Source organism: Pelophylax lessonae, assembly GCF_965119305.1.
Source record: "Pelophylax lessonae genome assembly, chromosome: 11".
Lineage (NCBI taxonomy): Eukaryota > Metazoa > Chordata > Amphibia > Anura > Ranidae > Pelophylax > Pelophylax lessonae.
Genome location: NC_138778.1, coordinates 57,876,740 through 57,889,174, shown reverse-complemented (window position 1 = coordinate 57,889,174; position 12,435 = coordinate 57,876,740). Strand labels below are relative to the sequence as shown.

General features: G+C 44.6%; 1 protein-coding gene across 2 annotated transcripts in view; it reads right to left on the bottom strand.

Annotated features, from left to right (window-relative positions):
- Window positions 1-12,435, bottom strand: part of PCIF1 (phosphorylated CTD interacting factor 1) — a 102,424-nt gene that overhangs the window by 41,915 nt on the left and 48,074 nt on the right. For both annotated transcript variants that reach the window (XM_082271695.1, XM_082271696.1), the window contains exons 7-8: window positions 7,340-7,487; window positions 7,094-7,177 (exon numbers count right to left, since the gene is read on the bottom strand). In XM_082271695.1, the coding sequence (XP_082127821.1) occupies window positions 7,094-7,177; window positions 7,340-7,487 (232 nt within the window). The remainder of the gene's footprint in view (window positions 1-7,093; window positions 7,178-7,339; window positions 7,488-12,435) is intronic.

Here is a 12,435-nt window from a genome sequence, read left to right as displayed (position 1 = left end):
GATCATTGAAATAGACATATGAACAGTTGTAAATGGATATGTATGTCATTGCAGGGGTACCAAAAAAGTAATGGAAGTTACAGATTTATATGTAATATTGCAACAAAATAAAGGCATCGTGTTTATCCTTTCTTTTCCAATGTGTAATCCCTGCAATTTTATTTTCACTGATAAACTATTCTAGAAAACAAGAACATTGATACATATTAGCTGTTGATGATAAAAACCACCAACTGTTTTTAATTCTATCCTGAGATGCGCAAAGTCAAAGGGGGAGATTTACTAAAACTCGAGCACTCAGAATCTGGTGCAGCTGTGCATGTTAGTCAGTTTCTAAATTCCACTTGTTTCATTCAGCTTTGACAATACAATCTGGAAGCTGATTGGTTTCTACCAGATTTTGCACACTCCAGTTTAGTAAATCTCCCCCAAAGTGTTCCTTATTATCTAATAGCAAAAAAAAAAAAAAAAAAAAGGTGAATAAAAGTTTTGTGTATTTATCATCCCAGATTTTTAGTATGGGCGGCTTTACAATGTGGGAGGAGGATGTTGTCTATGCCCAGAACAGACCTAGTCTAGTTTTGTGGGCTAGATACATAGACTGCATCCTTCTTATATGGGATAGTAGTATGGACTCCATAGACAATTTTTTTTACATTTTTGAATACGATTGATAGAGGCATTTCTTTAACATATAAATCCAGCTGGAAGAGGATTCACTTCCTCGATCTGGAGATCAAAATGTGTAATCGGCAGTTTAGGTTAAAAATGGGAATTTTGACGTAAAATCCATTTCTCTGATGTTCATTGACGGACACAGCTCCTGATTCTTTTTAACCATTGGGTTATATTGCCCCTACAGAAATAGGACACTAGGCAGGACAAAGCTTGACTATGCCTATGGGCAGTCCCAGAGGGTATACATCCACACTCAGCTATAGGCACTCAGTTTTGTTACAAGCCGTCACAAAAGAAATTCCACAAGGGGGTGGGTGCTATGTCCATCAATGAACATCAGAGAAATGGATTTTATGGTAAGTCAAAAATCCCATTTTCTCTTTCGTTTATTGACGGACACAGCTCCTAATTTTTCTTAACCATTGGGACAACCCAAAGCAGTGTCAAACATGAGGGGTGGGAAATAAGCAGAAAAAAATTCCCAAGACTAACCATAGCCAACCAGGTAACATGAAGCTCAACCATAACAACTGGAGCTCACCTAAAAAAAACAATACATCAACAGAGAGGCCAGGTCCTCTAAACAGCAGCCTGCAGGACCTTGCGGCCAAAAGAAGCACCCACAGATGCCAACACATCCACTTTATAAAACTTTGTAAAATTGTGCACAGACGACCAGATGGCCGCCTTGCAAACCTGCATCGCTGATGCCCGATGATGGAAGGCCCAGGAGGCACTAAACGCCCTAGTAGAGTGCTCCTTAACAGAGAAAGCGAGAACCTGACCCCTAATTGAATAGGCCTGAATCACGGTCTGTCTAATCCATCCGGATCCAAATGGTCGCAGCAGAAGCGGCCAACCCTTTTCGAGGTTCAACCGGGAGTACAAACAGTGAGTCTGACTTCCTAAAAGACTCTGTAGCTGCCAGGTACACCCTGATTGCCCGAAACACATCCAGGGAATGCAGAGCACTTTCCTTAGGATGTTTAGGCCTGGGACATAGGGAAGGCAAAACAATGTCTTCATTCAAATGAAAACCAGAGACGACCTTTGGAAGGAACAATGGACAAGGATGAAGAACCACATTAGCTATGTAAACCAACAGGTAAGGTGAACGACAAGACAACCCCGCCAGCTCCGACACCCTGCACGCAGAATATCCACCAAAACGGCCACCTTCTGGGACAACGTAAGCAGGGGAACCTCACCATATTTTTCTGGATAATACTAATTTGAGGACCCAAGGTGGTAAGAGACCGCACTGGAGGAACCAAGTGTCAAGCTCCCTGGATAAAGGTACGCACCAAGGAATGTGTGGCCAATGGACGTTGAAAGAAAACTATCAAAGCCGAAACCTGGCCCTTGATGGTACTCAAGGCCAGGCGCTGCTCAACCCCCCGTTGGAGGAAAGCCAAGATCTTTGCCACCGAAAAAGGAGCGGGGAGAACACCAAAAGACTCACACCACGCAACGTAAATTTTCAAAAGTACGATGGCAGAGCTTCCTAGAGGTAGATTTTTAACCTTTAACAGTGTAGGAATCACTGATTCAGACAAACATCTATCCTTCAGCACCTGGCTTTCAACAGACAAGCCATTAAAACCAACGACTGTAAAGCAGGATGGAAGATTGGCCCTTGGGACAGCAGATCTTCCCTGAGAGGAAGTCTACAAGGAGCATCGGCGACCAGCTTTACCAGATCAGCGTACCTAGACCGGCGAGGCCAGTCTGGAGCCACTAGAAAGACCTGAATCCCTTGCTGCCTCAATCCTGCACAGGAGTCTTGGCAAAAGTTTGAATGGGGGAAAGGCATAAATCAGACAATACTGACACAAAGGAGCCACTAATGCCCAGGGCACTTCTTGTGCCCCCATAGTGATTGACATAGGCCATGGCCATGACACTGTTCGATTGAATTCGTACCAGACACCCCTGAAGATGAATTGTCCAATGATCCAAAGTCTGATCGCTCGGAGTTCCAGTACAATGATTGGCAGTATGGACTCTTCCTGAGTCCAGACCCCCTGAGCACAAGCTGTGCCGAGGATGCCTCCCCACCCAGACAGGCTGGCATATGTGGTAACAACTGCCCAGTACAGGGGAAAAAGGATTTCCCTGTCAAAATGCCCGGAGAACGAAGCCACCTCTAAAGACTGTGGATTCTTCTCCCATGTCACCAGAATTTCTTTTTGCAGAGATCTCGTATGGAACTGTGCCTACGGAACTGCCTTGAAAGGTATACACTATCAGACCCAGCACCCGCATGCAAGCCTGGAGGGATGACCATCTGCTAGACAACAGAAGCTGAATTGCATCCCGCAATTTCTGGAGTTTTTCTTGAGGAAGCAAAACTCTGGCTGAGGCCGAATCCACCCCGATAGTCCAGTTTTGTGGACGGAACCAGAGCAGACTTCTGAAGGTTCAGAATCCAACCGAACTCCCTCAGAGATCGCAGAGCAATCTCCAAGGTGTCCATCAGAGCAGGGGCAAGACCAAAGGTAAATGCCACAAACTGATAATGCTCTTCGCCGACGGAAAAGCGGAAGAAGCGCTAAAGACTGGAACATATTGGATTGTGAAGGTAGGTGTCCTTGATGTCGATAGAAGCGAGAAAAACCCCCAAATGTTGGGATGCCACTACCGTGCGAATGGACTCTATTCGGAACTTCTGTACCTGCACAAAGCAGTTTAGCTCCTTGAGGTCCAGAATTGCATTCCTTCAAGGAAACTGTAAACAGGTTTGAGCAAAATCCCTGAAAACATCCCGAAGCCGGAACCGAGACAATTCCCCTATGAACTAACAAGTTTTGCACTGCCCCAAAGTGACCCTGTAAGCGATCTGGGAACAAGTGCAGGTTGGAAGGGAAGAACCTTTCCGGCGGAAAAGACTGAAACTCGATTTTGTAGCCGGACCGAATAACTTTGTGGATCCACTTCACCTGTACCAGAGAGGTCTTTGGATCCTGAAATCAGCGAAGACATCCCAGCACCCCAGATACAGGGAAGGGGCGCCTCTTCATGCAGAGAAAGCCTTGTCTGTAGGTCTGGAAGAGCCCCTCATAGCTTTCCAGACGAGGTCCTCTTGGAACCTCGGGGGGAGGCCCTGAAGGAGTTACCTAGAGGGACGAAAAAGACCTCTTATGATCCGTAACGGCTCATGTCTACGACGGGGCTCCTTGCCCTCCTAGCCCCCTGTGAGATCCTTAATGATGTCATCCAAGAAAGCTCAAAGGAGGCGATCCCCAACAAAGGCGAGATCAGATAAGGCCTTCTTAGAAGTCTGGTCTGCAGACCAGCATTGTCAGCCAGATAAGACGCAAAAGGACCACTGCTGATACAGACAGCCTAAAATCAAAGGAGCAGCATCCAAAGGAGGCATCACAGATAAACTGTAGCCCCTGGATTAACTGATCTGCCAGCTCCGAAAGGGCAGGGGCAAGCCGTTTCCCCTCCAGGTCCCGGCCTAAAAGTTTAGCCCACTCGTCTGAGTTTGCGACACCAGTAATAGCAATAGTAAATACCGGCCTAAGCTAAACCAGCCATAGTGAAACATATGGCGGGCCAGAGCCTCTGCTCTTCTATCAACCAGATCTTTAAAGGCCAAGGACCCCTCAACCGGAATTAAGGTAGCTTTTTTTTTAACCTGGAAACCGGCGAGTCCACTATAGGTGTAACCGTCCACTTTTTAAGCAGAAAATCCCTTTAAGGATACTGCATAGCAAAACACTTAGGGACCACAAGAGTGCTTTTGGACAACCCCACTGTGACAATGTTGTAAAAGTAAGCGGGAAAGGGGAACACCCCCGCCACAGTGGAGGACCTGTGGTGCCAAAAAGGGCCGATGCCTCTGATGCCGCATATCCTCCATGATTAAAAGTCCACGCTCTGACACAATCAGTGCATCCACCAGTGCCTTTTCATACACAGCTAGAGAAGCAGAGGAAACATCCTCACTGTCTGAGCACTCAGGGTGCACGGACGCAGACCCAGTAGGGCGACTCGCGTCTGCGGCAGCCAAAACAGATTCAAGATCTGATGGACAGATGAGGCAGGGGAGGGCGGTTGACGCTATATACTAAGTCACCCGGAAAAACATAATCAGGGGAGGGCTGCCGACTGCGATCCTGCAAGGGGGCGCCGACCCAGGGTCTATGAATGGACCACCTACTGGACCCTGCAAAAAACAACAAGAGGGTCGCCCTCCGAGCCCCTCCATAGGAGGCCCGCACAATAGGAAATAGCCCCGTTAAAAGTGGGCCGTCCACTGTGACGCACAATAATGGCGGTGGGGCTGCCATCAAAAATTAAATAGCCCCCACAGCGCCACCCCTTCCAAGGGAGGTGCCAAGCTGGCCACATAGCCTAGTAGACCGTAAGCCGCGGCCTCAATTTGTTTGGAGGCCCAGCTGCAAGTGCACTCATGCCAGCCAGGCACCCTGGGGCCGCACCCCCCAACAGAGGCCGACTCGGCCGCATCGCAGCCACCTGTGCAAGAGCCTCAGCTGAGCTGACCACCAATGGTCTGTGGGTTTGGGGGGGGGGGGGCGCGGATGCCCAAATGGAGGGTAGTAGCTTTAGCCACCCTTCCTGGGGTCGCCTCACGTAGCTCCCGACAATTAAACTATAATCATTGATAGATATAATCCCCCTTGGAGGGGGGTGCTAACATTAGGGGAATCTCACGTCTTGAGACATTTTGGATTTATGAGTTACGTTCCTACTCTCTGTTCAGGATGAATGTGAAGTGGGACATTAATGCCTTTATCTATAGGGCCTAATTTATCCAGGATTTTTCACCCAAATATATGACTTTTAGGTGAATACCATTTGATTACTATTGTTTTTATTATTTGTTATAGTTCACATATTGAGCATTTTAAGTGCCGGTTCACACTAGGGCGACCTGTGAGGCGACCTGGTCGCTTCACAGGTCGCCTCCCATAGGGAAGCTGCGGACCCGTTCTAATAGGAGCGACACAAGTCGCTCCGACCTAGAAAAAGGGTCCGGAGCTTCTTTGGGGCGACCAGGAGGCGACCGCCATAGACTTCAATGTTATGAAGTCCGTGGCGGCCGCTCCGAGGTCGCGGCGCGCTGCTCGCACCGCGATCTCGGAGGTCGCCCCTGCAAGTAGCGTCGCGGTAATGTGAACCGGCGCTTATTGTTATAAAAAAAATTGTTTAATAACACATGACCCATTTGGGCAAACAGCTTGGACTAAATATTGCCAGGTATGTGTCTTTTCTGTGTGGTCCCATTTTTGCCCTCTTTTTGTTGTGCAAGTTTATTGCGGTGATCCTAATTTGACTTGCCGCATTGACAGGTGATGGTACGCAGTTTTTGTGTGGTTTAGCTGCGCTTTCCCACAGACTTCTATGTGGTCCTGTGATTTTGGTGCGGTTTCACAAAGTGCACCAAAACTGCTGCATTCTGGATCTTTAATGCACTTTCTAAAACCACACAAAAACCACAGGACAACATAGAAGTCTATAAGGAAAGTGAAGCTAACCTGCACTAAAACCTCAGGTTAGCTGTGCTTTAGCAAAAGCACAGCAAGCAGTATGAAGCCTCCCTAAGACTTTTTTACATTCAAAATCTCTGCCTCAAATGCTTCACTACACAGCTTGTCCAACTGTACACATTCTCTGGCCAAAATCTGTACAAACATGTGTGACTTCCTGGCCTGCAGTCACCTCACTGGAAAGCCCACCCACTGCCTGTCAGGTTATGCAATGGGCTTTCTTCTGAAGTTATTGGAAGCTTCAGGCAAATGTACAAGTATTGTTTGGGACATTTCAAAAGGATTTCATCCAGGTAAACTGAACAGTAAAGATTACAGGACAGTGGTGTTTGACAGTATGTATACCTAAAGACTAAGGTAGAATGAGGCCCTAAGTAATATAGCAGCTTTGGCTCACTATCTTTTTGGCCAACAATGATAAGGACTGCATTAGGCACAGACAAGCTGTCCCTATTGACAAGGCTCCATCAGACACCAACTGCTTTCAAGTTCATCCTCCCATTTGAAGTGACATGCAGACACACAGATTTGTCCAATTGTGCTATTCTCCTGGCTTAGTGCAGAAAAATGAAATTTGCAGCTGGGCCACTGCACATCCACAGGGTCCAAGGCAAATGCATACTGTAGCTTGCCTTGTGGATGATCTGGCTCTGAACATAACCCATACAGAAAATGCTGGGGGACTGGGGGAGAAGAAAGGAATGTGTGCATGTATGCTTGAAGCTTTGACACACTTAAACACTGGTAAATTTCCAATTGCAGTTATAGACAATGGTCAGTGCTGCCTCTTGGTCAATACCTTCATGAAGATATGCATACATTCACAATAGAGGATGTAAACTAGTGTTATAGCACAGGAACATTGGGACTAAAATGCAGATTTTAGGAGGTCTCACCTAGATTCAATAAGTCTCTTAGCAGCCTCTGCATATTTAAAGAGTAAACGTTTTGCTTCATCCCGATGCTTAATACGTGATAACCTGGAAGAAAATAAGAGGTTGTTTCTAAACACTCAAGAGTGCTACACCATATATATCACATATTTCCTAAAGAAATTCAGTTTCAGTTCTATAACTCTCCTTATGAATTCTTAGGGCCCACTGCATGCAAACCAGAATCTCAAACATGAATACAAGAATCACCTTATAGGGACATCATTCATAATCTCCCTGAACATGGATGGAGATACAATTGGGTCACAATCACTGGGAAGAAGGGGGTCAGGTCCTCGATCTACTACTTTCCGTTCCAACAACCAGCGATTAAATGATTCCCGGGGTGGATCGATACCTGGAAAACAATTAAATATATTTTGGTTAAGGCTAGCTGCATTTTGACAGATGAGAAAAAAAAGTATTTTAACTCTCACGTTTCCAAAATGTCAAACCGGGAGTGAAACTTTCATATAATGTGCCCATAGAAGTGGGATAATCACTCTCTAATCCAAAAGTAGGCAAAATTGGAAACTAAAAATTCCATCATGCCTCTGAACCTGGGAGTCATGCCTGTGGCTGTCAGTCTTGCAATGCCTCATAGCAGTGGTCCTCAACTCCGGTCCTCGGGGCCCACTAACAGGCCAGATTTTAAGTATTACCTTGGGGAGATGCAGACTAGAGTACTGCAATCACTGAGCAGCAAATGAGATCACCTGTGATGTATTTCAGTTATCTTGCAAATCTGGCCTGTTAGTGGGCCCGAGGACCGGAGTTGAGGACCACTGCATCATAGGACTTAGGGCTTGTAGTTTCACCACAGCTGAAGTGCTGAGGTTGCCTATCCCTGCTCTAATCGCTCCAATTTCAGTTTGATTGGGTCACAAGCTAACCAATTGCAGAGAAAAGGTTGATTGGATCTGTTGCGTTTGGCTGACTAATTATTGGATTACTGTTGTTTGCACTTCTCCTTTTCATCTCTACAAAAAAAAAAGCATACATGCCGAGTTAACTCAAGGAAGCATACTTGCATTGGTATTTATTAAATATGGTGGTCATATTCTGTGCTCATATCGGTCTGCCATCTAATATCTAGGGCCACCCTTACATATGTCAACATACAATTTGGTAGTGCTTTAACATGCTTTGATCCAATCAACACTAGTCAGACAGATTTTTCATTTTACTGAAACCATTTTACAAACATGAAGTAGCAATCAATAAAAAAACAAAAAAATAGGTCTGAATCACTCATAATCCCTTGCAGGCAAATCTGTGGAGCTAAATTGTATTAGCTGCATATTCAGAATTTAATCACCAGAAAATATATACTGTAGTACTTGCCATTTCAATAGAGAGTGCAAAAAAGTATTTGAAACAGAAGATTTCTTATTTAAAGTTGCCATGATTCTGTACATGTGATCAGTTATGAAATCAGTCATTGGATGGCTTGACAGTTTGGTTGAGAGCACAAGCAACAGTAACAGTTATCATTTACAGCATGCCTCTGTTTTGAGAAATGATGGGTTTAGATCTCTGACAGACCCAGCCAGGACAGGCGCTTTTGGAGGGGACTGCAGGGTGGCCTCTTGCCTACTGACTTTGGGCCCTGGCTTTTAAAGGGAACACTATTCTTTGGGAGGTGTGTGCCTGGGGGACCCTTGGAGTGGTCTTGTTTGGATTCCATATCTCCCCAAAACACACAGACTCTGGGAACTGGAAGTTCCATAAACATTTTTGGGACCTCTATGCCTCAAACCAGCAATGACTGTAGATGTTATTGTAATCAGCCCAAACCACTGGGTTCGCCTGCCATAATGTGTTTATTGTAAGTAGGTCTCTCCCATAGTTTGCCTCTTAAGTGTCTTCCTCCCATTGTTCATTGGATCCCCTGCTGTTTCATGTATGTCTTCTCACCTATGTGTTTATATTTTTAATAACGTGTAATGTCAAGTACTTTTCATGCAAGGTTGTAGGTGCCGAATAATCTGGTCACCTAGGCTGGTTTAGGTGCCTGGTTATTTGGCTCATATTAATTATATCACTGTGCGCTGTTAGTTGCTAGATGTGTATTAGCATATAGTATATGTTGGTTGTTCTTTAGTTATGTTAGGTCTATTCCTGTACACAGTTTTCCTTGCATACGATAATGTGATCAAGCTTTTTTCTGATTTTGTGTGGTATATACATTTTCTGTAAGTTTTCAATAAACAGGTTTTAGGTTTTTTCACCACCCTACACTGTGTCCGGACTAGTGACTGGGTGGGCTGTGGGATTTTGTATCGTTCTGTTACCAGGCAAGGGAAGCTTATACGATGGACATACTCCTCTTGAGTACCGGGGTCCATTACAAGCTCAACTTTAACATTAAGAATATTAATAGTCCTGCTCAATTTTAAAAATAGTGATAGGCTGAAACACTTTTCCTAGAGAAAATACAGCTCTGGGTTCCCTTCAGCGCTTGTCACATGTTGGAAGGTCCAGATACTTGTTTGTGTGATCTCTGCTGAAGGAGTAGTCTTGTCTTCAGACATGTGACCAATATTCATGGAAACCGAGAGTAGCATTTTCTCTGTGAATGGGATTTCTTTCCTTTAATTAAAGTGGAACTTTATGTACAAATCCAAAAAGGCCAACAGGAAGGATTTTTAATGCAGAAGAGACATGCTTTGTCTCTTCTACATTAAAATGTCCCACCTTCCTGTCCACCCCTGTACAGTGAGTTGCGCACATGCAACTCACAGCACATATTTGGCAATGCCGAAGCTAACTGCTCACTGCACATTTGTGGGAGTGACATCATGTTGGCCTGACCAATGAAAGCAGGTGGCTCTCCATAGACAGAGGAGAGCCTCTAGAAGAAGTCATCGGCCGGCGGGGAGCTCTGAGACACCGAATCTCAGGAGCTGAGGTGAGTATAGTTACGCATCTCTTTAGTCTTTTTTATGTTACAAAACACATGTATAACACACACAACATGTTGCAAATAAATCAGTTTGCTCCTTAAGGATATGTCACAGGCCAAACATGTACCAAACACATCAAGCCATGTGTTGTTTGACATTAAAAAAAGATCTTACAGCTAAATTTCCTTTGCTCAGAGGTACTAAAAGCTCCTGTGTATCCATTAATACTGCACAGAAGGTGGAGGGTTAATGGGGCATTTTTTTTTAATTAAGCAATTACAAGAAAGATACCCATTAGGCCCCTTTCACACAAGCGGACCGTTCAGATCCGCCTGTCCGTTTTTCAGGCAGATCTGAACGGATGCCCCATGCATCTCTATGGGGCATTGGATGTCAGCGAAGACATGTCCGCTGACATCCGATCCGATCCGTCAAATCCGGACGGATGGAAACCCTATTTTCCATCCGTCTGGCTGATCGGATAAGAACGGACAGGCGGTGCATTCTCATCCGATTCCCCCATAGAGAAGAATGGGGACCTGATAGCTCTGTCTCCGCACACAGCGCGGAGACACAGCTGCCATCCGCCTGCCATCCTTTTCCAGACACAAAACAAGAATTGGGAGGAAATCTCTTCAAAGGGAGGGAAGATCCTCAAATAGCTGTCGCAAAGACACATGTCCCCCTTGGCAACATTTTTCCTCACTTTCTGTTCTGGTGACATCTATAAAATTTTTGATTTCTCATCACTTTCTGTCCTGTTGGGAATGGTTACCAGGACAATAGGAGTGGGTGTATCTCCTGAGCAAGGACACAGACAATAATAAAAACCAGTAGGAAGTTTTATTCTTTACCAATGGGTCAAATGTTCCGGGGACAGTTATATAAGAGGCACATCCTCTATAATTCAGGAGATTTCCTTCAATGTCCTTTTGTGTCTCTTACAGAAAGTAACGGTAAATGTCCCCTATGGTATGCAAAGAGCAAAATATAGCCTGGCAGCGGTTTTAACTCTTCCTTACTTTATAAAAACTAAAAAAAAAAAAAAGTTTTAGCTATACATACTTTAAGGAACTGACAGTGAGGTGTATAAGCCTAGTGCAGTTATAGAACACCAACATCTTTGTTTTGCTGACACCATGTGGATGTACCATGTAATACACGCGTTTATATGTTGTATGCGTATAAGACCAAGTGAAATAAATAGGGAAACCACTAGTTAGTATTCAGAAGAGAAAGATGGGGAGAATCTGGTATGCAGCTGCCTCTGTTGTGTCTTCTTTTCACAGAACACCTCTGAATTTCATCACTTAGAAGGTATTAAAACTCTGTGTTGGTTAAAGTATTCCTAAAGGCAAAACATTGGATGGAGTAGAGATAGTTTGGAACACCCGTCAGTTTGTATTGCTACCTTTACCCCTCATTAAGGAGATTCAACTGCACTATTTGTACTGTTTACCATTATCGGTGAAAGTGAAATGAAAAGAAAATCCCCAAATTTTGGTTTATCCCCAGAAAAGTAATAGTGGGGAAATGTTCCAATGGGGACACCAGTTCTTGTGACATGTTGGTCCACAAGGTATTCCCTTAATTTGCAGAGATTTCCTTTCACTTCCTATTGGGCTACGGGACAGGAAGTGAATGGAAATCTCCGCAATGGGACACAAATGGCGGAAACAAATCTGTCAGGGGGTAGAACCCCTCCCTTAAAATTTGCCTATAGTTCTACTTTGAGTACTTTATATCCCACCTGCCTTACTGATCCCTTGATGTGTCTCAGATTTTGGCTATCGCATCAAAATTCGAATCTCAAAGACAATGTTAAACCCATTACCTTAGTAGGGTGCCAGACAGGGGAGATCCCTTCTACCTCACCATACTCCCTTATCTCTTTCCTCCCATTCCTCACTCTCCTCACCTCTCCTAACTTTCCGCTCACAAACTTGACTTCTTTAAAAAACTAAAAGGTGCACCCTTATAGACTTGTTTTATCTACAGATATCCAATTCCACAGGCCTATTGTTCCTATTCTAATGTGTTAGCTTTGCGAAGCCAATGGGGGGGATTTACTAAAACTGGTGCAACATCTGGTGCAGCTATGCATGGCAACCAATAAGCTTCCAACTTCAGCTTGTTCAATTAACCACTTAACCCCTGGAAGATTTACCTCCCTTCATGACCAGGCTGATACGGCATTTTAACTGACAATTGCACAGTCGTGCAACGTTATACTCAAATAAAACTTGTGACCTTTTTTTCCCCACAAATAGAGCTTTCTTTCTGTGGTATTTGATCACCTCTGCATTTTTTTGTAGGTGCAAAAATATGTAGCACCTTCTGCTACATATTTTTGGTAAAAAAAAAAAAAAATCCTAGTGAGCGTATATTGATTGGTTTGTG